This window comes from Erythrolamprus reginae, chromosome 8 (assembly GCF_031021105.1).
Source record: "Erythrolamprus reginae isolate rEryReg1 chromosome 8, rEryReg1.hap1, whole genome shotgun sequence".
In the NCBI taxonomy this organism is placed as follows: Eukaryota; Metazoa; Chordata; class Lepidosauria; order Squamata; family Dipsadidae; genus Erythrolamprus; species Erythrolamprus reginae.
Window position 1 is genome coordinate 10,703,724 of NC_091957.1, and position 25,993 is coordinate 10,729,716.

Consider the following 25,993-nt stretch of genomic DNA (forward strand, 5'->3'; position numbering starts at 1 on the left):
GGGGAGACATGATAGCAGTGTTCCAATATCTCAGCGGTTGCCACAAAGAAGAAGGACTCAACCTATTCCCCAAAGCACCTGAGGGTAGAACAATAAGCAATGGGTGGAAACTAAGCAAGGAGACAAGCAACTTAGAACTAAAGAGAAATTTCCTGACAGTCAGAACAGTTAATCTGTGGAATAGAAACATAGAAACATAGAAGTCTGACGGCAGAAAAAGACCTCATGGTTCATCTAGTCTGCCTTTATACTATTTTCTGTATTTTATCTTAGGATGGATATATGTTTATCCCAGGCATGTTTAAATTCAGTTACTGTGGATTTATCTACCACGTCTGCTGGAAGTTTGTTCCAAGGATCTACTACTCTTTCAGTAAAATAATATTTTCTCACGTTGCTTTTGATCTTTCCCCCAACTAACTTCAGATTGTGTCCCCTTGTTCTTGTGTTCACTTTCCCATTCAAAACACTTCCCTCCTGGACCTTATTTAACCCTTTAATATAGCTTGCCTCCAGTTGTGAATGCTCCAACACTGGACGTTTTTAAGAAGTTGTTGGATAACCATCTGTCTGAAATAGTGTAGGGTTTCCTGCCCAAGCAGGGGGTTGGACTAGAATATCTCTAAGGTCCCTCCCAATTCTTGTTGTTGTAATTAATTAATAAAAAGGGGGTTCTGTTGGCACAAGGAGTCTGCTTCGTGCTTTGCGGAATCCTAGGTCAGAACAAGGAAGGAAGCTCAGTTCTGCCCCCTAGGGGCCGCGCAGTTTGAAGTTTGAAAGCTAGCTGTGCGGCTCCACTCAAACCGCCCAGCCTTCCTTTCCTAGGTGGCTTTCTTGACCTCCGCCGTGTCCCAAGCCGAGGGCGAGCGCGAAGAGATCAGGCAGCAGCTGATGGAGAAGAAGAGGCAGTGCCGGGAGCTGTTGCAGCAGATCGCTGGCCTCAAGAAGGAGCACCAGCTGCAGCTCACGTCCACCGGAGGTAACAGACCCATAACGGAGACACACACACACCCCCTCCCTACCGACATTGCCTCTTTGGGATGCGCTTTGCCGGACGGCCACGCGAGTCTCACGTGCCGCCTCTCACCATTTCAGCCTCCGATGCCGATTCCGTTCCAGGAGAGGTTCACGAAGCCTTGAAAAGCGCCATGGAGAAGCTGCAGGTGAATAAATAATATGCTAAACATTAATTGGATAATTACAAAAGAATTAGCAATACTAGTTAAATATGGGGAATTGCGAGAATTTAAAGAAATCAACACAGCAGCTTTGGAAAGCGCTCAAGCAGTAGATTAGATTACATTTTTTGGATTTATATGCCGCCCCTCTCCGCAAACTCGGGGCGGCTCACAACAATAATAAAAACAGTACATAGTAACAAATCCAATTTCCACCAATCTAATTACAATTTTAAATTTTTAAAAAAATGATAAAACAATCCCAATATATATAAAAAACAGGCACACAGTCAATCAATCAAACGGCAAAACAACATGGGCAAGGGGGAGATGTTTTAGTTCCCCCATGCTTGACGACAGAGGTGGGTTTTAAGGAGTTTACGAAAGGCAGGGAGGGTGGGGGCAATCCTAATGTCAGGGGGGAGCTGGTTCCAGAGGGTCGGAGCCCCCACAGAGAAGGCTCTTCCCCTGGGTCCCGCCAGATAACATTGTAGTGGTATTAGAGTGGAAGGATAGCAATAAATGGACAATCCAGAATTGGTACTGGTACATGGTGGACCACATCCACTTCGAAATTATGGAAATAAGATTAAATAACTTTGATGAAAATAAACTGGAGAAGCTGATGGCACAATGGAATAAGGTGAAAAATTATATCTTAAGTAGAATTCATGACGACAATGTGAAAAGTGAATTCCAATCACTTTTTGTATGTAAAGAAATGTAAACCGGAGCCAAGGAAGAAATTGAAACTTATTGCAAATAACTTAACCCCCTAAATGGTGGTGGGGTTTTTATTGGTGTTGGGCACATTTTCCTTTAAGTATTTTTTGTTTGTTGTTAAAATTAATAAAAAAATTCAATTTAAAAAAAAAGAGAGAAGCTGCAGGTGAGCCTTTGGGGTGGACATTACGGTAGCATCCAGGGTCCGTGATGCTCTCCTGAGCAAGCCAGGAAGTCCTCTTACAGACATTTCATGACCCAACGAGGGAACGGCATCAGCGCTAGAAGGGAGAGAGAGCAAACCCCACACCTTTCTAGCACTGATGCTGTTACATAGCTGGCTAATGAAATGTTTTCAAGAAAACAGCCAAACTCAGCAAGCACCAATAGCATTAGCAACAGCCCGTAGACTAATATACCACTTCCCAGTGCTTTTACAGCTCTCTCTAAGCAGTTTACAGAATCAGCCTCTTGCCCCCCAACAATCTGGGTGGGTCCTCATTTGACCCACCTCGGAAGGACGGAAGGCTGAGTCAACCTTGAGCCGCTGGTGAGATTTGAACCGCTGAACTACAGCTAGCAGTTAGCTGAAGTAGCCCGCAGTGCTGCACTCTAACCACTGCACCACCCCGGCTCAGTCACCAAGGACCCCAGAATTGTTGTCCTCCTCCCATATACTCCATTACCTCCTAGTACTGATGATGTTACCTACTTGGGCCATTAGACACCTGTAAAAAAAAACCCCCACCAAGCTAAGAGGGCACCAAGATCCCCTCAGTTCAACCCTGAGCTAGAAATATTCCCTTCTGTTATAATAGTTGAATGATCTTCAGCCAGGATAAATTCCAAGGAAGCTCCACCTGTTTCAAATTTAAATACAGTGGTACCTCTACTTATAAACTTAGTTCATTCCATGACCAGGTTTGCAAGAAAAGTTTGTAAGAAGAAGCAATTTTTCCCATAGGAATTAATGTAAATGCAAATAATGCGTGCCCCACGGAGGCTTCCCCCCGCCTTTTCTAGCCCTGTTTCCTTCCAGTAGATTCCTAGAGAGGCCCCACGGAGGCTTCTCCCCACCTTTTCTGGCCCTGTTTCCTCCCGGGAAATAGCTAGAGAGGCCCCACAGAGGCTTCTCCCTGCCTTTTCTAGCCCTGTTTCCTCCCAGTAGATTCCTAGAGAGGCCCCACGGAGGCTTCTCCCCACCTTTTCCGGCCCTGTTTCCTCCCGGGAAATAGCTAGAGAGGCCCCACAGAGGCTTCTCCCTGCCTTTTCCGGTTACAGTTTCGAAGGCTTGGATTTGTAAGTGGAAAACGGTTCTTGAGAAGAGGCAAAAAAATCTTGAACACCCGGTTCTTGTCTAGAAATGTTTGTAAGTAGAGGCATTTGTAGGTAGAGGTACCACTGTATCTGCAACTCAGTCATTGCAAGGTACCTGTTAGCTTTTTGCTTTCTAAGTGGAAGCAACCGTAGCCCTTTCCCTCTTGACCGATTTATCTCCAGAAGGAAGTTCAGGAGACGTTTCCAAGAATGACTTCCTAAACTGACAATTTTTTGTCTGGTGAAGATAATAATTATTAATAATAATAATAATAATAGTAATAGTAATAATAATAATAATATAGGAGAAGAAGCTAGAGAAATTAGTGAAATACGAAGATCTAAAAATCGAGATGCAACGACTGGCATAAGCCTGTGAAAGTGGTCCCAGTGGTACTTGGCACGCTGGGCGCAGTGCCAAAGGATCTCAGCGGACATTTGAAAACCATTGGGATTGACAAAACCTCCATCTGTCAATTGCAAAAGGCCGCTTTACTGGGAGAGGCACACATAATTCGCCGCTACATCACACAGTCCTAGGTGCTTGGGAAGCGCCTGACTGGTGATGAAATACGAAATCCAGCATAGTGATCTCGTTTTCTGGGTTGTATTGACATAATAATAATAATAGTAATAGTAATAATAATAATATATTAGATTTGTATGCCACCCCTCTCCGAGGACTTGGAAGATGCTTTGGGAGTAATCCTCGTTGGGAGAATTGTGGCTTCTTTCCCCCACGCAGTCTCCTTTGTCTTCTCCACTTTGTAGCTCCGTTTCACCGACCTGATGCGCGAGAAGGCAGAGCTGAAAGAGCGCATGGAAGAACTCGAGCACCACTGTATCCAGCTGTCCGGGGAAACGGACACCATAGGTAAGCCTGGCCCATCTGTCTGATAAATCTAGCGCTATCGTTTGGCTTGAACGTTGGGCCCTATCTAACAAAATGAAAATCGGAGTGAAAAAAAGGGAAGGTTCTACATTTAGGCAAAACAACCCAAATGCACATGAGTAGTATAGGCAGTGCCGGATTCAATTGCAGTAACTGTGAGAGGGATCTTGGTTTCCTAGTGCATAATTGTTAGTACAAGGTACATGGTTGTTAGGGTTTGCCATTGTAAACTACCTATTGTAGTCTCTTGTACTATCACTTTAAATATTTTGCGCTGGTTCGCCATAAGAGAGCACCAGTACTCCTTCCCTCAATGATGCTTTAACGCTCATTCGTTTTTGCTTTGCCTTGAGGGGGGAGTGCTTAGTGCTTATTATATTGTATGTGTTAGTGCTTGTTATGGATTGTTTCTGTTTTGTATATGTGTAAATAGTACTTATTAAGCATAACTAAGTCTGTCTTTTTGTCTTTGGCTTTACTACACATCCACACTCTGTTAAAATTCTCTGCTCAGTGTATGTCAAAGGTCTCATAGCCTAGCTATACCGAGACATACCAACAATAATCACTTAACTATGAGCCAGCCATGAGCAGCAGCTGCCAAAAAAAGCCAACACAGTTCCAGGCTGTGTTAACAGAGGGATAGAATCAAGATCACGCAAAGTGTTAATACCACTTTGGTAAGGCCACACTTGGAATCCCGCATCCAGTTTTGGTTGCCAGGATATAAAAAAAGATGTTGATACTCTAGAAAGAGTGCAGAGAAGAGCAACCAAGATGATTAGGGGACTGGTGGCTAAAACATGAAGAACAGTTGCAGGAACTAGGCATGGCTAGTTTAATGAAAAGAAGGACTAAGGGAGACATGTTAGCAGCCTTTCAATATTTCAGGGATATTGAAGAGGGAGTCAGGCTATTCTCTAAAGCACCTGAAGGTAGAACAATGGGTGGAAACTAATCAAGGAGAGAAGCAACTTAGAACTAAGTCCTCGCAGAGGGGCAACATACAAACCCGATAGATAGGTAGATAGGTAGGTAGGTAGGTAGGTAGATAGATAGATAGATAGATAGATAGATAGATAGATAGATAGATAGATAGATAGATAGATGATAGATAGATAGATAGATAGATAGATAGATAGATAGATAGATAGATAGATAGATAGATAGATAGATATAGATGATGGATGGATGGTCGGTTGATCGGTCGGTCGATAGATAGATAGATAGATAGATAGATAGATAGATAGATAGATAGATAGATAGATAGATAGATAGATATTTCCTGACAGAACAATTAATTAGTGGAACGACTTGCCTCCAGAAGTTGTGAATGCTCCAACACTGGAAGTTTTTAAGAAGAAGTTAACCATTTGTCTGAAGTGGTGTAGGGTTTCCTGCCTTACATTAAAAGACCTCCAAGGTCCCTTCCAACTCTGTTATTCTTTTCTAGTCTAATGAAAAGAAGGACTAGGGGAGACATGATAGCAATCTTCCAATATCTCAGGGGTTGTCACAAAGAAGAGGGAGTCAAAGCACCTGTGGGTAGGACAAGAAGCAATGGGTGGAAACTAATCAAGGAGAGATCCAACCTAGAAATAAGGAGACATTTCCAGAGTTAGAACAATTAAATCCGTGGAATGGCTTGACTCCAGAAGTTGTAGGTATTCCATCACTGGAGGCTTTCAAAAAGAGACTGAACAGCCGCTGAAATAGTCTAGACCAGTGATGGCGAACCTATGGCACAGGTGTCACTGGTGGCACATGGAGCCATATCTGCTGGCACGTGGGCTGTTGTCCTAGCTCAGTTCCAATGTGCATGTGGGTGCTGGCCAGCTGATTTTTGGCTCACACAGAAGCTCTGAGGGTGTTTTTGGCTTCCAGAGAGCCTCTGGGGAGGAACGGAGGGCGTTTTTACCCTCCCCTGGCTCCAGGGAAGCCTTTGAAGCCTGGGGAGGGCAAAACCCCATCCTATTGGACTTACCAGAAGTTGGGAAACAGGCTGTTTTTGGTCTCCACAGGCATTGAAATATGGGCTCTTTCGGCACCAAAGAAAAAAAGGTTCACCATCACTTATCTAGAGCAAGGATATGCAAAGTTGGCTCTTCTATGACATGATTCTATGGCATGATCGGCTCAGGAATTCTGGGAGTTGACGTCCACAAGCATAGAAGACCCAACGTTGCCTATCCCTGGTCTAGAGGGTTTCTGACCCGAGCAGGGGGTTGGACTAGAAAATCTCCATGGTCCCTTCTAGCTCTGTTATTCTGTTATTAAAAGTGTTGGGCCAAGTTGGTATCGATGAAGGGAACCCCACAGCTCTGGGCTTAGGTATACAGTAGTACCTCTAGTTACGAGCTGCTCCACATGCGAGCATTTCAAGATACGAGCCAGGAGGGGAGAGACATTTCTGTTCTAGTTCTGAGCTGAAATTCGGGATACGAGCCGAGCGTCCACTAGGTGGCGCAAGAATCCTTGCTTTTGATAATCTCGGAGGGGAAAAACAACTTGTTCCAGATACGAGTTGCCTCGAGATATAAGCTCCCTTATGGAACGAATTATGCTCGTATCTAGGGGTACTACTGTATTTCATTCCGCCCTGGTCATCTTCTCCTAACCCTGCAGGTGAATACATTGCCCTGTACCAGAGCCAACGAGCCATTCTCAAGCAGCGCCACCGGGAGAAAGAAGACTACATCAACCGGCTGGCTCAAGACAAGGAGGACATGAAGGTCAGGCCAACCTCGCCCGTTCCGATTAGGATTAGACCCTGTCAAGTTGGGCACCACCCAGGCGATAAGCTGGACTGCATCCATCTCTCCTTTGGGGACCGTCTGTCCTTATTTTAAAAGTTTGGGGGCTAAGCACAGAGTATTCCCTCGAGTTCTGTGCTAGCAAAAACTTCAGAAGAGAAGGATTTAGGGGTACTGATTTCTGACAGTCTCAAAATGGGTGAACAGGGCGGTCAGGCGGTAGGGAAAGCAAGTAGGATGCTTGGCTGCATAGCTAGAGGTATAACAAGCAGGAAGAGGGAGATTGTGATCCCGCTGTATAGAGCGCTAGTGAGACCACATTTGGAATACTGTGTCCAGTTCTGGAGACCTCACCTACAAAAAGATGTTGATATAATTGAACGGGTCCAAAGACGGGCTACAAGAATGGTGGAAGGTCTTAAGCATAAAACTTATCAGGAAAGACCTAATGAACTCAATCTGTATAGTCTGGAGGGCAGAACGGAAAGGGGGGGACATGATCGAAACATTTAAATATGTTCAAGGGTTAAATAAGGTTCAGGAGGGAAGTGTTTTTGAATAGGAAAGTGAACCCAAAAAGCAATCTGAGGTTAATTGGGGGAAAGATCAGAAGTCACGTGAGAAAATTTTAGTTTACTGAAAGAGTAGTCGATGCTTGGGACAAACTTCCAACAGACGTTGTTAGTAAATCCACAGTCACTGAATTTAAACATGCCTGGGATAAACATAAATCCATCCTGACATAAAATACAGGAAATAGTATAAGGGCAGACCAGGAGGTCTTTTTCTGCCATCAATCTTCTATATGTCTATATTTCTATTTATACTGTAGCTATTTCTCTAGTAGTTACTATACAAAGTACTCACAATTCTCTTATCTGCTAATCTCAGTTACAATATTCAGCTACAAGTCTTTCAGCCACCACAAGCCACTCTATACTAAGCCATAATATTGCCAAGCCAAGCCACACCTATGCAGAGGTGCATTATATACTTTTCTCAGCCAATCAGATTACATTACAATTTGCATCTTCGCCGTGACTTAAGCGGTTTTACAATTCTTCTCTCCTTGCTGCAATTTGGAATATTGCATCAGGTGGGCTCCGATCTTGACAACTTCAGGGCAAAGGAAGACTTTAGTGCGCTGGGAGCCATCACCACCCAGCCCCCCATGCTTCTTTCCACCCCCTCCCTCCCCAATTTAAATTCTTGCCTGTTGTGGTTGCAGATGAAGTTATTGGAGCTGCAAGAACTGGTGATGCGCTTGGTGGGTGAGCGGAACGACTGGTATACCAAGTATGTGATGGCCACACGGGGTTTGAAGCCGCAGCCCGGGCATGAGAGGGAGGATGGTGCCCAGGTGAATGGCGACGAATCCAGCGCTTCCATGGTGGCAGGTGAGAGGCAGGAAACGGGGGAGGATTCCTTTTTTAAGGGGCCATCCAGGTGAGACCACACTTGGAGCACTGTGTACAGTTCTGGTCACCGCACCTTGAGAAGGATATAATAGAAGTGCAAAAAAGGGCAACCAGAATGATCAAGGAAATGGAGCCCCTCCCTTATGAAACCAGGTTGCAACACCTTGATCTCTTCAGCCTTGAAAGACGGCGTTTATAAGAGGTGACTGGATCGAAGTGTATAAAATCATGCATGGGATAGAAAATGTGGATAGAGAAAAATCCACAATACTAGGACGAGGGGACACTCCCTAAAACTCCTAGGTAAGAAAGTGAGGACAAATAAAGGGAAATGTTTCTTCCCCCAGAGGGTCGTAGGTTGATGGAATTCCCTTCCAGAAGAGGTTGTGACAGCTGTCATCCTGGATAGCTTCAAGGCAGGATTAGACAGATTCATGGATGCCAAGTATATCATTGGTGGTTATTGAAACGGATGTCCAAGTGCCGCCTCTATGTTGGTTGAGGCAGGCAGGGTTCCCTTGGGTCCCATTTGTTTGGAAAGGGAGGGTTTTGCCTTCTCTTTCTGCTCAAGGTCCCCATGGACAATTGGTGGCCCACTGTGTCACACAGAATGCTGGACTCAATGGGCTTGGGCACGATTCAGCCGGGCTCTTCTTAGGTTCTTAGGTAAAGACCTTGCTGTATGCCCCCCACATTCCTCCCCTTCTCCATCCTGCCCTATCATCATCTGGCTGGGGAGTTCTGGGAGTTGAAGTCTACCGCAAGCCACTCTAAACCATACTAAGCCATAATATTGCCAAGCCAAGCCACAGCTATGCAAAGGTGCATTATATACTTTTCTCAGCCAATCAGATTACATTACAATTTGCATCTTCGCCGTGACTTAAGCGGTTTTACAATTCTTTTGTAAGGCTGGGGAGTTCTGGGAGTTGAAGTCCACACACTTTAAAAGCGGCTAAGGTTGAGAAAAATAACAACTTTAAGGGGCACAGGTAATCCTCAACTTAGGACTGTTTAGTGACTGTTCAAAAGTTACGAAGTCAAGGGAAAAAGCGATTTGGGGCTGTTTTTCATACGAGTTGTGGTCATGTGATCAAAAATTGGGCACTTGGCAACCCATATGTATTTACATTTACATTGTATTAAATTACATTTAGGCAAGAAAAACAAAACGCACAGGTACAGTATATGTGGTACCTTGCTCAACAGTAGCAAGTGTGAGAGGGATCTTGAAGTCCCAGTGGACAGTCATTTAAATAGGAGCCAGCCTTGTGCAGCAGCTGCCAAAAAAGCCAACGCAGTTCTAGGCTGCATTAACAGAGGGATAGAATCAAGATCACGTGAAGTGTTAATACCACTTTATAAGGCCTTGGTAAGGCCACCCTTGGAATCCTGCATTCAGTTTTGGTTGCCACAATGCAAAAAGGATGTTGAGACTCTAGAAAAGAGTGCAGAGAAGAGCAACAAAGATGATTAGGGCGGACTGGAGGTTAAAACATATGAAGAACAGTGGCAGGAACTGGGTAGGTCTAGTTTGATGAAAAGAAGGACCAGGGGAGTCATGATAACAGCCTTCCAACATCTCAGGGGATGCCCCAAAGAAGAGGGAGTCAAGCTATTCTCCAAAGCATCTGAGGGTGGAACAAGAAGCAATGGAAACGGAGAGAAGTAACTTAGAACTAAGGAGAAAATTCCTGACAGTGAGAACAATTAACCAGTGGAACAACTTGCCCCCAGAAGTTGTGAATGCCCCAACCCTGGAAGTTTTTAAGCAGATGTTGGATAACCATCTGTCTGAAGTAGTGTAGGGTTTCCTGCCTATACAGGGGGTTGGACTAGAAGACCTCCAAGGTCCCTTCCAACTCTGTTATTCTATTCCTATTCTAATTCTATATTCTACATTCTATCTATTCTATTCTATTCTTTATTATGTTGCAATGTCCTGATTTGGTAATCCCCTTTATGATCCTTCTAACAAGCAAAATCAATGGGGAAGCCAAATTCTCTTCACATCTGTGTGATTCTCTCAACAACCTGTGGTGAAAAAGGCCATAAAACAGGGCAGAACTCCCTTAACCAAGTTCTCCCGCTGCAACCTAAAATTCTGGGCTCAACTGTGGTCGTAGGCTAACGTCCACTGCAACATTATCGCCAAAAAGACTTCCAGAGTTGTTAACCTGATCCTATGTAGCTTCTGCTCCGGCAATCTCACACTACTCACAAGAGCCTACAAAACTTATGCCAGACCAATTCTTGAATACACATAATCTATCTGGAACCCATACCACATCTCGGACAGCAACACCCTCGAAAACGTCCAAAGATATTTCACCAGAAGAGCCCTTCACTCCTCCACTCGAAACAGAATACCCTACGAAAATAGACTATCCTGGGTCTAGAAAGTTTAGAACTACGGCACCTAAAACACGATTTAAGTATTGCCCACAAGATCATATGCTGCAACGTCCTTCCGGTCAACGACTACTTCAGCTTCAACTGCAACAACACAAGAGCACGCAACAGATTCAAACTTAATATTAACCGCTCTAAACTTGACTGTAAAAAACATGACTTTAACAATCGAGTTGTCGAAGCGTGGAACTCTTTACCGGACTCAATAGTGTCAACCCCCAACATTTCTCCCTTAGGCTATCCACGATTGACCTCTCCAAGTTCCTAAGAGGCCAGTAAGGGGCGTACATAAGTGCACTGGTGTGCCTAACGTCCCCTGTCCAATTGTGTTTCCTTTATGTCATATATCGTATATATATTTTCTTCCTCTCATATACTTTCTCTTCTATATTACATATTATCTTTATATATACTACCCAATGTCTATTCTCTTCCATATGTATTGTGTATTGGACAAAGAATAAATAAAATTTTTAAAAAACTACCTGTACAACTCCACCACTGAAGCCCTGTTTCTCTCCCCCTTCCCCCCATCCCCTCCTTTCTGCTTTCCAGACCTGCGAGAAGTGAGTTTAACGGACGGGCCCGAACAGGACACCATTGCTTCACAATCCCACCCATCCCACAACAGCAGCCCCCAAGGCCCTCAGCCTGCTCCTCAGGACCCCACGGCCCAGCAGATCCTGCGGCTTCTCCGCGAAATCCAAAACCCGCAGAATCGGACGGGACACCTCTCGGAAACCCCGTGCATCCCGTTTTTCTATCGGGTGGACGAAAACGACGAAGTGAAGCTTCTAGTGGTTTAACTTGCAAGGGACATTGATGGGCTGGGTGAAGTGGGGTGGGGTGGCCGGGCTGCCTGGAGGGCACACACCACGTGGGCCAAGCTTTGTGCTGGTTGCAAATCGCACCGTTGTCCAGTAAAGCTCAGAATTTTATGCCACCCAACGGCCCCCGTTGGTTCCTCCCAATTCACGCCCTGCGAATTTCGTTCTCTCTACTATGGTTGCTTAACCTCTTCCCCCCTTTGGTTAGTTCGGCTTCCTTTAGATCAGGTTTTTACAGACCTTCTTCCAAAATCCCCCTTTTAACTCGCATGACACCACCCCCTTCCCTTTGGCCTTTCCCTCCCAAGATTTAGCCGGCTGCTTTTTCTAGCAAAAGCATTGTTTCTTTCCTCCCCATGCTCCAAATCCTCTCGTTCAATGACAACATTCGGAAGGGCTCGGGGCTCCTCGGAGCCAGACGGTTTTGAGGGGGCTGGCATAAAAGCTGCATTTTTATTTTTATTTTTAGAAAACTGGATGTACGTTTGCATTAAGAGGTGGAGGGTTTTATTTATTCTTGAAAATTGCGGAATTGCCGGGAAACAGGAACAGATTTGCGGGGCGTTGATTCCATCTCTCTCTCTCTCGGAATCTCTTTTTTCTCCCAAGTCGAGCTAAACTTATTTTGAAATACATTTTGACGGTTGACGGTTTCTCTCCTTTCTACTCCTCCGCCCCTCCTCCCCGCGCAAGCGGAGTTTGATGGAAGAATTCCCTTTATTGCGAGAGGATGAAGCAGTGAACTGGTTTGATTGAAGTCGGTGGCGACTTGGTGTGCTTGGCACACGTTTTAGAAGGACAATGGGCCCCGTGTGTACCAAAAATAAAAATAAAAATATTAGGAAGCGACCCAGCTTGTCTAGTTTTTAGCCCAGATTTCTGCTCCTGGGAAAAAGACATTGGCGAAGTTGCGTTTTGCACAAGTTTTTTCCGCCTGGGACAGTTTGCTAGGCAAGAGCCTACCTAAAGCACAGAGGAAAATTCAAAAACTAGAAGAAACTTCTGCTCCATTTTTTTTAGCAAAACCGCACATTTGACAACTACCCACCTTCTTTCCAGGTTGTACGTGTGGAAGATGCACAAAATTTACCCCGGCAACATCCCCAAAACGGCGACAGTTTTCCGCCATCAGTGTTAGTTCATTCCCTCCGTGCGTTAGGTCAGGAGGCTGGCGAAAATGGGCTCATGAGCGGCTTGTTGGCACATGTGTACATATTGTATCTCTGTAATATTTTGTACATAACCTTGAATAAGAATAAGAATAATTAAAAAAAGAGAGAATAAAGCCCCACGGGCAGCATTTTTCTGGCTGCCAGAAGGCTACCCTGGTAACCTTGTACAATATTTTGTTGGAGTGGGGGGGTTAAAAAAAAGGAAATTAACTCTAGTTGGGGTGAGTGGGGCAAAGCAGGACAAGAATGTGATTTACTGTAGAATATTATTCCATATTTATTAGGTGTGGGGTTTCCGGGAAAAACATGACGAGCAAAGCAAAGCGAAGGAAACGAAAAAGCCAGAGCGCACTCTCACGTTGCGTTGCCGAGGAAAAAAATTATATCCTGTTATAAAAATTTGGTTCTTTCTGAATAAATCTGTTTCACTTCATTGATGTTTCCTCTTTTCTGTCGCTCGGAAGCATCGGGAGAGATGTTGTCTGCCAAACAAGCGTTGCAGCATCTATCCCGATCAGCGACTCATTTATTGACCCTTCAAATTTACAGGGGGCCTGGGAAAAAAAGGGATTTATGACTGTTTTTCACACTTAAAAAGCCATAGTGGTTAAGAGTGCAATACTGCAGGCTCCTTCTGCCGACTGACTGCAGTTTCGAAGTTCGAATCTCACCAAGCTCAAGGCTGACTCAGACTTCCGTCCTTCCGAAGTCGGTCAAATGAGGACCCAGATTGTTGTGGGGCAAGAGGTTTGTGGATGCTGTCAAAGTCCCTAGTGAAGACAATGTCCTCAAAAGGGGCTAAGAGCAACCCAGCCGTGTGGGCTCACTCACGAACGCGAATCCTAGAAAGAAAACCTGGACACATTGTCTCTCTGGGTGAAGTGACTTCAAACATATCTTTTGAGTTCTTCCTTTTCCCATAGAGATCAAGAAACAATTTCCTAGAAAACTCTTCCTAAGAGCAGATGTTCCTCACACCTAATTTCTCTGAAGCCTTTTGCCTTATCTCACTAATCTTCCTTAATTACCCCTTTTGTCCTGTGTATGCTTCAGGCAATTGTAAATCTCCCTCTTTGATCATATCTGTCTGATGTAAACTTTGTTTATTGTGAGATGTTTATTTAGCCCTTTTGTTTCCTTGTAGTAATTGCCAGGAATGCAGATTAGGCAAGTTTAGTGCCCTCCTGTCCTGGGTTAAGTAGAGCATTTTTATGCTAGAGGTCCAGATATATATAATTATAATACAATCCTATTCTAACATATTTTATGCTATACTGCAACAGAGGTTGGCTGTCCAAACTGCTTAGGGCTGTAAAGCACTGAAGTGGTATATAGATGGTGAGACCACACTTGCAGTACTGTGTACTGGAAAAGGTGCAAAAAAGGGCAACAAGTATGATCAAAGAAATGAGCCCCTCCCTTATGAAACCAGGTTGCAACGCCTGGGTCTCTTCAGCCTTGAAAGACGGCGTTTAAGGGGTGACTTGATCGAAGTGTATAAAATCATGCACGGGATAGAAAAGGTGGATAGAGAAAGATTATTTTCTCTATCATGTAATACTAGGACGAGGGGGCCCTCCCTAAAGCTCATAGGTAAGAAAGCGAGGACAAATCAAGGGAAATATTTCTTCACCCAGAGGGTCGTTGGTTGATGGAATGCACTTCCAGAAGAGGTCGTGACAACTGTCAGCCTTGATAGCTTCAAGGCAGGATTAGACTGATTCATGGATGTCAAGTGTATCGGTGGTTATTGAAATAGATGTCCATGTACCTCCTCTATGTTGGTTGAAGCAGGCAGGATTCCCTTGAGTACCATTTGTTGTGGGGTCAAGGGAAAGGGAGGGTCTTGCCTTCTCTTTCTGCTCAAGATCCCCATGGACAATTTGTGGGACACAGAATGTTGGACTCAATGGGCTTTGGCCTGATTCAGCATGACTCTTGTTAGATTATTAAGTCTTAAGTGCTATTGCTGTTGCTATGACCATTGCAGCGTGTCCATGGATGGGATCAAAATTTAGACACTCGGCAATTGGTTCGTGTTTATGACAGCTGCAGTGCCCCAAAATCACATTATCTCCTTTTGCGACCTTCTGAGAAGCAAAAGTCGACGGGGAATCCAGATTCAATTAAACCATCGGGTTATTAATTTATCAACCGCAGTGATTCACTTAATAACTGTGGCAAGAAAGGTGATAAATGGAGCAAAGCTCGCTGAACGGATGTCTCACTTAACAGAAATGTTGGATACAATTGTGGCCCTAAGTCAAGAACTAACTAGCTCCCCCCCTTTTTTTTTGAAGGGGAAAAAAATTAAAAGAATTAATCGTGATATTTTGCATTCATAAGAGGGTTGTCCAGAAAGCAATGCACCACATTGGGTACGAATGCTAAACTTTAGATATACATTATTTGAACTGATAGCGTAGCTGCAGCCGTGTTTCCAAATGGCGTCTGTAAGTGATGTACGTTGCAACTAGTGTGTCGTCATTGAATTTCTCACTGCGGAGAAAGAAACTGTTGGGAACATTCACCAACATTTGTGTAGAGTTTATGGAGAATCTGCAGTCGACAGAAGTACGGTTAGTCGCTGGGCACAGAGGGGTGATTTGTGCAGTGCAGAAATGGCTTTGTGACCAGAACAAGGAGTGATACCGACAGGGCATACAAGCCCTTGTGTCTCGCTGGAGGGAGGCCATAGAACGGGACGGAGATTACGTGGAAAAATAGGGAGTGTAGAAGAAACATCCTTCTTTCTTGTGTGTAAGTTTCATTGTGTTCAATAAATAATTGTTGGAGGAAAAAAATGTGGTGCATTACCTTCTGGGCGACCCTTGTACATTCCCTTAGCGTCGCCCCAGTTGTAGGTTTAATAAAGAGTGTGTTCCTTCAGTTGTGTTACTTATGGTCGTGAAATCACTTTCGTTGTGTGTTTGGCTGCTGTGCGAGACGTGCCGAGATTTTTTTCCACCCCCTCCAGACTGGATCCAGCTTCTGTTATTTTTTGGCATGAGAACTACTGAAAAAGGAAACATTGGTTTAAACCACGGGAATGTGAACTGAGGCGACCCCAGTTTAATTCAAATACATCCTGGGATCATTGAATCTCCTTTTGTTTTGCAATCTGGCTTGCCGGAGTAAGTTACTCCCATCAGTGGCTGCGTTCACACAGCACGTTTGCCCCAGTTGCCAATTTTAAACCACTTTGTAAAAATTGCACAATGCCCTAAATCAGTGACGACGAACCTTTTTTTCCTTGGGTGTGTGTGTGTGCGCTATTGTGAATGCGCAAGTGCCCACAGCCATAATTCAATGCTTGGGGAGGGCGAAAACAGCTTCCCCCACCCCGCGGAGGCCTCCTGGAGGCCGGAAATGGACTGTTTGCCAACTTTGGGTGGGCCCAGTAGGCTTGTGTTTCACCCTCCCGAGGATCCAAAGGCTTCCCTGGAGCCATGGGAGGGTAAAAACTCCCTCCCCATCCCCCTGGAGGCTCTCTAGAAGCCAAAAATGCCCTCCCAGGCCTCCATGTGAGCCGAAAATCAGCTGGCCGGCACACACACGCATGTTGGAGCTGAGTTAAGACAGTGGCTTGAGTGCTATAGGTTCGCCATCACTGCCTTAAATCCTACAAACTCATATTAAAACGAACCTAATTGACGGTCTGGAGCAAACAGACACATGTGGTGTGAAAGACCACCGAAATGTGTTGCAAGAAAGGGACGGCAAAGAAATTTAATACTCAATAAATGAACAAAGTGCATTGGATTCCTGTAGCGAAGACTTTCCCCATCAAATATGACATGCAAAAGAACCGACAGAGGATTTTATTGAAGGCATGCCGTCACTCTGTTATACAGAAATAATTTATTTCAGCCAGTGAACAGATGATGATAGGTCACACACGGCATTACAAATACTACCAGGACTGCAAAAAAGAAAATATCACCCACAATTTGGGAGCAATTACCCAGCTGCAGCAACTGAAATACATTTTTATTAGGTGCGCGCCCGTATGTGTGTGTGTCATACACCCACCCACACCCACAAACACACATTCTTCTTACTCGAAGTATTTGCTAAAATCCAACAGTGGAGGCATTTAAAGGCTTTTAAAACATCTGGACACCATATAGATTTTAGATCTTTATATATATATATATGTATATATTTATAGATATTTATATAACAGTAAAGATGTGTTTCATTACTACAATATAACTCATTGGCTTCGTTTAAAGTTCTTTTTTAAGCAACCAGGAAGAAGGACCAAAAAAAAAAAAAAAGGACGAAAGAAACCCCAGTTTCACTAGAGTCGTATCTGATATGTGCAAGCCACAAGCTACGACAGAACAAAGCTGTGGGGATTTTTTTTGTTTTGTTTCGTTTTGTTTTTAAGATGTGCGTTCGATCATTCCAGGACAGGACAGCTAAGAGGCAGATAAAAGGACGGATGAGCAGAGTTACATGTCAAACGATGCCTTTGGACTCTCCGGACGAGAAGAACTGGCTTTGCTAGGCCGGCTGAAATTTAAAAGAAAGAAAAGAAGACAAGGAGAACCAAAAGAAGAAGAAGAAGAAGAAGGATATGGGGAAGGAACAAAAGAATTAAAACAATGAGTTAAAATACAGAAAGGAACAGACATCAAAACTCAACTCAAAACCTTTCGGATCAAGGAACATAAATCAGAAACGGGGTCGGACTTAAATTGTGGCTTTTAGAAGGACAGGAAAGTGGGGGTTTTCCCCCACATATTTATTTCTAAATAGGTAGATCACAGAGCCGGTGCCGAGGGAGGTCCGAGTTAGCGGTGAAAATGTGTGTTTTTTCTCTCTCCCTCTGTAACGAAACACATACGTCCTGCATGCAAGGTAAGCGAATGGCATCACCAGAATACTCAAAAGACATCAACACACGTTTGAAGAGGTCCTTGTTTTGACTGTTTGTCGGAAGCAAAGCTCAAAATACATTTACACAGCAAACTCTCTCCTTTTTTGTTTTTTTTTTAAATATCAGCTGGTCCGTTCTGGCTGAGAAGGGGTTAGATTAAACTTCGGTCTCTCGGTCGGGAAAGATACTATGCCATAAAGCTTAGCTGAAACCACTACGTCTCGCGTCGGGATTCTCCGAGAACGGAGGTTGAACCTCTGAACGTTGGTTTTCAATCCATCTGATTGGATCCGCCAGACGTCGGCACCATCCGGGAAGCCCTCCCAGTTGGGGAAAAAAAGGGGGGATCATCCCCCCATCGGGGATACCCCCCGTGGCTTGCACCTTGAATTGAATCCCGTTTCTCAAGATCACAAAAGCATTCCAGTCCAGATTGTCCTGTGGTCCTTCTCAAAAAAAAAAGAAAGAGTTTCCAGCAGAAGGCCATGTCTTTCTGTCTTTACTACAGTACAGGGGACAAAAATGGACTACGTCGCTACGGATTAAGGGCTACAGCGGACCCTGGCAGGCAGGCAGGACACCGAACCCAAGACGAGATGGGGGACGTCGAGGCGTGGCGGCTCCTGTAAGTCTACGCCTCGGAGAACTCACGTCATTCACGGTTCATGCCCTTCGACTAGGAGGACTACTCTAGGCTCACAAGCAATACGGGCGCACAAAAGTAGACAGAGTGCTCAATTCACTATACGAGCATGGAGGGGGGTTTTTTGTTTTGTTTTTAAACCACATGGAGAAGGAAGGAGCTGAGGAGCCGAGGGGGATGCTGGGTTGAGTAGAGGGAAACCCAGGCAGGAGGGTGAAGTTAGGAGGAGGGATGGGGCTTGTCACCAGCTGTCTACAGGCCTTGGGTTATAAATCTAAGAGGGAAGATTCAGCTGGTCGGATTAATGTGGCTCGTGTAGGTGAAGAAGGGCCCTTGCGGCTGTGAAGGCAGGAGAGATAAAAAAGAAAGCGAGAAGAGAAACACACAGACGGGAGATTAGCACGGTGGCCAACTTGCAATTGGTCATGCTTCTCACCAACTCGTCTCGGCCAGGACCACAGAGATCATGTCCATCAACAGCAGCTACTGGTTAGCATTTTGACCCCTCTTTCCCCCAAACAAATTGCTGATTAAAGAGACGTTCTCGTGACCGTTGGATGGATTCTGCTGGTTGGTCCCAGAGAGAATCCATCCAGGACTTTTCCCCCAAGCCTGGAAAGTGATCCTGGCCTGTAGACGACTGTCGAGAAGCATGTAGCACAACTATGGCAAATGTCGTTTGTCCAAGCGCATGAAGAATAAACAAAAATGTTATTTGAGATGGAGGTGCCTTCCGCGAAGGCCTGTCCCTGAAGTTAACAGTGAGTCATTGACCTGATTGATGGTCTGCACTTTCTAAGGCAGTGATGGTGAACCTTTTTTTCTCTTGGGTACCAAAAGGGTGTGGCCACGTAGTATCGCTCATGCGCGAGTGCCTACACCCATAATTCAATGCCTGGGGAAGGCGAAAACAGTTTCCACCGCACCCTGGAGGCCAGAAACGGCCTGTTTCCCAACTTTGGTGGGCCCAGTGGGCTTGTGTTTTGCCCTCCTGAAGCTTCAAAGGCTTCCCTGGAGCCAGGGGAGAGTAAAAATGCCCTCCCCCATCCCCCTGGATGCTTTCTGGAAGCCAAAAACATCCTCCCAGAGCCTCTGTGTAAGCCAAAAATCAGCTGGCCAGCACACACATGCACCTTGGAGCTGAGCTAGGGCAACAGCTCGCATGCCAGCAGATATGGCTCTGTGTGCCACCTGTGGCACCCATGCTATAGGTTCGCCATCACTGTTCTAAGGGCTTTCAACCCATTCACTTGGCCCAAAATGGGATTCCACACACCGTCTTCCAGCCTTCCCAGTTGTGAGGGCTACTTCGAGGGGATGAATGGGGTGAGATCTTTCCTGTATGGAGAAGCAACCATCGATGATGCTTTCAACTCAACTTGATTGGATTCACTAATGGTCAGGATTCAACGGGAATGCTGGGAAATCCCAACTACTGTATTTTTCGGAGTATAAGACGCGCCTTTTTTCCTCCCTAAAAGAGACTGAAAATTCAGATGCGTCTTATATGCTGAATGTAACTTTTTGGGGGAGGGGGAAGCTCTTTCCCCCCAGCCTTAACTAGGTGCTAATGATCTTCCCAGCTCTTACCTTGCAGGTTCTTTCATTGTTACTCTCTGTGAAGAATGTTTTTCCAGCTCTAAGTCTTTGCAGGGGTTTTTTCATTGCTCTAACTTGCTCCCAATTTTCTTTCCAACCTTAACCAGGTGTTAACGATGGTCCCTGCTCTTACCCGCTTGCAAACGCTTTCATTGTTACTCTCTCCGAATAAGGGTTGTTTTTTTTAAAAGCCCTAACCAGGGGATAAAATAATGTACTGAAGCTGACCAGCCTAAGGACGGTAGCCAAATGAATATATGGGAAGCAGATTCTTTCCCCTATTTTCCTTCCCAAAAACTAAGGTACGTCTTATACTCTGAAAAATACGGTACTTTAATCGCATTTTAAAAATAATTACGGAAGACTGTTGAGGCTATCTGTCTGAACAAGCCTTGACCCGCATCTCTGAAGGCTTCCAAGGCCATCTTCATTAACAAAGTGCCTTTTGTCATCGATTTCTGAAGTTGCAAGAACTTCATGGCTATCTATGACTGTGTAATTTTCATAGCCGTAACATGAAAGTGTTCTTCTGGTGTGTTTTTCAACTTCCCAGTCTAGGCTACAAATCTTGGTCTTCCAAGATCCCACCAAGGTTGCCTGTTTGATGTGGCCTTCGTGGACATTTCTGGTCCATCAACCTCAATTTTGGGAGATGACAAATAGATGAAATATGTTGGCTTAAACAATTTATTCTATCGGCTACTCCTTCCAATGCAGCTTTCGACTTGTAGAGTTTTCCAAGTCGTTGCAAGCTAATTTTCTCAGGACTTCCTGCAATCTTTGGTGGGTTTTTAAGAGTAGGGAAGACCAACTGCTTTGTAAGCAGTCCAACAAAAACTGAGTAGCCATGCCTGAATTGAATTGGATGGACTAGAAACCAGGAAGTCATCATCACTTAAAAGACCCTTTGGAACAAGCAAAGTTGGCTCTTCTACAACATGTGGACTTCAACTCCCAGAATTCCTGAGCTAGCATATTTGTCTCAGGAATTCTGGGAGCTTGAAATCCACAAGTCATAGAACAGCCAACTTTGCCTACCCCTGCTTTAGAAGAAAGGGCCAACTTTTCACCTCTTGATGGGTTGCTATTGTTGACAGTTTGAGCTACAGAGCCTCTGATTTGAATAAAGAGGGATCTAACAACAGTTCTGGATGGTGGGATGAGACATATTGGAGATTAATGTGGCCCACCCATATACCATTGGCCTCCCTCTGGTTGTTTTGTTTACACAAGAATAAGATCTCAGAAACCACCACCACCACCCAAAAAATTAAGTTCTGGACTCCACCTCATAGAGATTGGGCCTCTTAAAAAGGACTTTCTCAGGGTTTTCTTATTTTATTCCAAGTCCATTGCTTCTGTATCCAATCTCTCTCTTTCTCTCTCTCTTTTTCTCTCTGTTTTTCAGGAACTTGTTAGAAAAAGCATCAATAGCAAATGCTGGTATTCATTATCCAGTTTTTCTCATTGGGGAAATTTTTAAAAGGAAATAAGTGTGTTAAGGACACGTGCTTCTTGGGGAAGGCTGGGGGGGGGGATAATCAGGGTAAATTCCTTATTTTTTTTTCTTTTTCTTTTTCGGATATAGACATGTACACAGGCACACACTCTCTCACACACAAAGATCGGGAAAGGACTCGGCGATCTGAAAATGTCCAGTAGATGAAAACATTCATGCATCTCTAAGCAGAAAGAGATGAATAATCTTGATGCATTAACATTTATGCTGGTCATAAATGTTTGACCTTCTTGGCTGCCAATGCTCTTAAAACTGTTGCTTGACTGTCCATATTCCTATTTTCAATGCTTTGGACCTCCTGTTTGTAGAAAGGAGCGTACATTCTTCCAGATCAGGGGTCCCTAAACTTTTTACACAGGGGACCAGTTCACTGTCCCTCGGACTGTTGGAGGGCCGGACTATTAAAAAAAACTATGAACAAATCCCTTTGCACACTGCACATAACTTATTTTAAAGTAAAAAACAAAATGGGAATGTACTATTTAGAGGGGGGGAAGAAGTCTGAAATGTTTATGTTTTGTTTTGAATTTTTTTTGTTAACATCTGATTGTAGGTTTTCTTGGTTTATAGAAAAATGTATAAAGAAAGAAGGAAGCACTTTGGCATAATGGTTAATAAGTTAGAAATATAATTGGTGTACTTTTTGAAGGAACATTAAGGAGGGAATTTAATTAAAAGAAAATGAATGTAACTGGATGACAAAATTAGAAAAAAAAACTTTTGCAACTTTTTTGATGATTGATATTAGTTACTAAAAAAATACCGCATTTTATTCATAGAAAATTAGATGGAACTCTGTTTTGTCACTCACCCGCGGGCCGGATAAATGGCCTCAGCGGGCCGCATGTGGCCCGTGGGCCGTAGTTTGGGGACCACTGTTCCAGATGTTGAGAAACTGTATAGTGGTACCTCTACCTAAGAATGCCTCTACTTGCGAACTTTTCTAGATAAGAACCGGGTGTTCAAGAACCATTTTCCACTTACAAACCCAAGCCTCCGAAACTATAACCAGAAAAAGCAGGGAGAAGCCTCCGTGGGGCCTCTCTAGGAATCTCATGGGAGGAAAAGGCCAGAAAAGGCGGGGGAAGCCTCTGTGGGGCCTCTCTAGGAATCTCATGGCCTCCGGAGGGCCTTGGGGGGAGACTGGGGGGGGCATTTTTGCCCTCCCCAGGCATTGAATTATGTCTGTCGGCACTTCTCTGTGTGATAGGTCTTGTGCACATACTTCCGGCACCCGAGGGAAGAATGGTTCGCCATCACTGTCCTAAGGAATGTGTTCTTCTACAAGTGTCACTAAACTACACGCGAACACAACGTTGCGTGTAGTTTGCAATCGGGGAATGCCTCAGGAGATGAATGCTGAGGAAGAACTGTAGATAAACGTGAGAATGCACACCAGGGATCCACAGAACCTGGGTTGCCGTTTGGCGATGGGGACCCCAGAAAGCGATACTCTGGGCTGAAATGACAATGGGTGGATCAAAGCTGGGATGTTGCCCGTGTTTACAGAAATGGACAATAGAGAAGGCTTCCCTTTGTCTCGTCTTCTCTACCCCACTGCACAATTTTGTGGGATCTACCCTATTTCTCCAAAACAAGACACCCCCTGAACATTGTTGTGAGTGGTCCACGCCCAGCTCAGCTGGGCATGGATTTTGAAGACCAGGAGATGGAGGAATGCTAGCATCGCAGGCCAGTTTTCTTGCCATCTGAGTCCGAGAGTGAGAGTGAAGGAGAATTAGAGACTGGGGAACCACCAGAGACTGTAGAAACAAGCCCCCCTCAGTTAGGGTATTGTCTGAGTCAGAGGACGAGGGGGACTTTGAGGACCCTCTCTTAGATGCGAGGGTCAGAACGATGAGAGCCAGGCATGAATATCTCTCAGGGAGAGGTTCTAGGTATTGATTAGATCTATGGGACATTTAGCCACACCTTGTCAGTATATATGGGACAGGCTACTGGAAGAAGAGGCGTGGCAAGGAACGTTCATCTTAAAGATGGTGCTTCAAGAGACTGTTCTTGAATTCCTGGGCCTCTGTTCCTGTTTTTACAGAAGATAGTTTAGTTTAGCTCCGAACAGTGAGTGAAGTGAAAAAAACCAGATATAAGTAATTAGTGAAGATTTATGCCTTTAGCTGGCAGGCTTCCCTGAGACCTATCTATGCTCCATAGTCAGACTCTAACAGCTTGAAAATGCTTTAGACTTGAATTATTTCTTGCAGAATTTTGTAAAATAATGTTCCTTTGCTTCGATCAATGTTTCTAGCATATATGGGCTTACTTTCTAATAAGAATTGATCCGTCAGACAGAACAATAATAAGCCCAATCGGGCTTTTGAGTGCATGGCAATAAGGCCAAACGCTTATTTCAGGGTTCAAAAAAATACAAGACAGGGTCTTATTTTCAGGGAAACCACAGTAATAGGTACACTGCTGTGGTTCTGTGTCTCCTTCCTACAAACGAAGTCTTTGCTACTGAAGATTTTTCCTGGCCCTCCCAACAGCCAAGAGGTTTGCAGGCCGGATGGAGAAAACAAGGGGGATATCCCCTACAGATCCCCACACACTGGTCTAGGAGAGGTGAGTGGCAGAAGGGCGGGCGGGGAGGGAACGAGATGGAGAGGAAATGGGACGAGAGACAGAAAGGTCAACCACACCGACTCGTGCATCAGCGGAGGCTGGGGCGGAGAGGGTGAATACAGCGAAGAACGTACCGGTCTCTGCCAGTCCTCAAGGGTCACTGATAGTGATTCTGAAAAGACAACATGAGAGCAACAGGGCAGTTCAGACACTGAGGCAGAAGGGCGAGACAGCTAGGAGAAAAACGCACCATGGAGCTCGTGTACCCCCGCGCAGAGGGCCGGCGAGAAGAAGCGAAGCACGGCCCATGCTGACACTCACCCCAAGCGCACAGAGAAGGCAAGCGGGTGGCGGTCAGAAGACATAGCTACGAGCCACTGCACAGCGGACACAGAAAAGGACAATGGGAATCCACGCAGCCGTTTGGGCTCGTGTTCCCTGGGAGCATGTCGGACCAGGGGTGGTTTCCACTTACCTTCCCTACCAGTTCACATCGCATCGGCAGTGCGCCTTTGGCACAGGTTCGTGTCGTGTCGGGGAAACGACCCTCCGCGCACACCCAGAATTATTTGCACATGCGCAGAGGGTTCTTCGCCAGCTGCTTACAAGGAGCGGCGACTGGAGGACAGGTTCTGGGGCGTGGCCAGGCAGCCATCGCTGCCGGTTCGGCGAGTGGGGATAAATTTCCGCCACCAGTTCGAACAGGCATCAACCTACCTCTGGAAGAGGCAATCAGCAGTGGGTTGAACAATACACATACTGCATACCGCAACGCTGCTTTGACAAAGGCCGCGCTGTAGTCAAGAAGGTGATGTTTCTTCTTGTGGCCTCACCCAACGTGGTGCCTGTTCGACATTGTATGACAGTCCACGTAACCCAATGTGGTTTGAGGGTCTTGACTCGGTAGATTGGGAGGGGGGTGTCTTCCCTGGGGCATGTAAGGGCAAGTCTTCAAAATACTCATCCCAAGTATTCCAAAACAGGAAGGGGGAAGAATCCTTCTGGATACAGACAGGTTCACACACACAAACACACACACGGCAAAGTTTGATGTGCTTCTTCTCAATCCCGCTCGGGATGCCATTTTATTTTTCCTCCCCAACGGGAAGAAAAAAGAAGGCCGGGGAGAGAAAGAAGGACAAACGATGACAAGAAAAATGAAGATGGTGGACCTCCTGGCAAGAGGGCAAGGCCGTCTGGCAAGGGTAACCAACTTATTCTATATACAAGAGATGGCCTAAGGGAGCTTTGGTGTGCCATCTCAGGTGGCGAAGGTACACCTCATAGGACAGGAATTAAACTGGGAGTGGATGAGGAAGAGAGAGAGAGAGAGATTCTGCTCCTACCGTAAGTTTCAGAGTATAAGACGGACATTTTTTCCTCCCTAAAAGAGACTGGACATTTGGGTGCGTCTTATACTCCAAACGTAGCTTTAAATTTTAAAAAAAAGCTTTTCCCCAGCCCTAATGAGATGCTAATGATCTTCCTGTGCTACTCCCTTAGAAAAAGGTTTTTTTCAGCCATAACGAGGGGTAGGCAACATTGGCTTGTGGACTTCAACTCCCAGAATTCCTGAGCCAATCACGCTAGCTCAGGAATTCTGGGAGTTGACGTCCACATGTCATAGAAGAGCCAACGTTGACTACCCTTGTTAATGGCTCTTGCTTGCAGGCTTATTTTCATTGCTACACTCTGAAAAAGATTTTTTTTCAGCCCTAACAAGGTGCTAATGATCTTCCCTGGCTTGCAGGCTTTTTTTTTCATTGCTACTCCCTCCGAAAAAGTTTTTTTCTGCCCTAACGAGGTGTTAACGACCTTCCTGGCTTGCAGGATTTTTTCATTGCTACTCGCTTGGGTTATTTTTCCAGCCCTAAGTTTTTGCAGGCTTGCTTTCATTGCTACTCCCTCTGAAAAAGGTTTTTTCAGTCCTAGCCATAGGATCAAATAATGTGTTGACACTGACCAGACTAAGGACAATAGCCAGATGAATACCTGTTAGGTAGATTTTTCCTCCCCCAAAACTAAGGTTTGTCTTATACTTTGGTGCGTCTCATACTCCAAAAAATACACTACTT

The 25,993-nt window shown here is 45.0% G+C and overlaps 2 protein-coding genes across 8 annotated transcripts in view; one reads left to right on the forward strand and one right to left on the reverse strand.

Annotated features, from left to right (window-relative positions):
- Nucleotides 1–13,125, forward strand: part of GOLGA2 (golgin A2) — a 57,764-nt gene extending 44,639 nt beyond the window's left edge. For all 4 annotated transcript variants that reach the window (XM_070758775.1, XM_070758774.1, XM_070758776.1 and 1 more), the window contains 6 exons: nt 826–979; nt 1,096–1,163; nt 3,990–4,092; nt 6,736–6,842; nt 8,092–8,260; nt 11,249–13,125. In XM_070758775.1, the coding sequence (XP_070614876.1) occupies nt 826–979; nt 1,096–1,163; nt 3,990–4,092; nt 6,736–6,842; nt 8,092–8,260; nt 11,249–11,499 (852 nt within the window). In that variant the 3' untranslated portion in view covers nt 11,500–13,125. The remainder of the gene's footprint in view (nt 1–825; nt 980–1,095; nt 1,164–3,989; nt 4,093–6,735; nt 6,843–8,091; nt 8,261–11,248) is intronic.
- A 3,928-nt stretch (nt 13,126–17,053) lies between these two features.
- The window catches only part of DNM1 (dynamin 1), a 130,070-nt gene continuing 121,130 nt past the window's right edge, over nt 17,054–25,993 (reverse strand). For 3 of the 4 annotated variants that reach the window (XR_011559693.1, XM_070758794.1, XM_070758795.1), the window contains exon 20: nt 17,054–17,210. Coding sequence is in view for 3 of the 4 variants with exons in the window: in XM_070758794.1 (XP_070614895.1) it covers nt 17,150–17,210 (61 nt within the window). In the remaining variant the exon portion in view is untranslated. Of the gene's footprint in view, nt 17,211–18,434; nt 18,560–25,993 lie in introns of those variants that run through there. The other variant, XM_070758796.1, reaches the window with a different exon arrangement.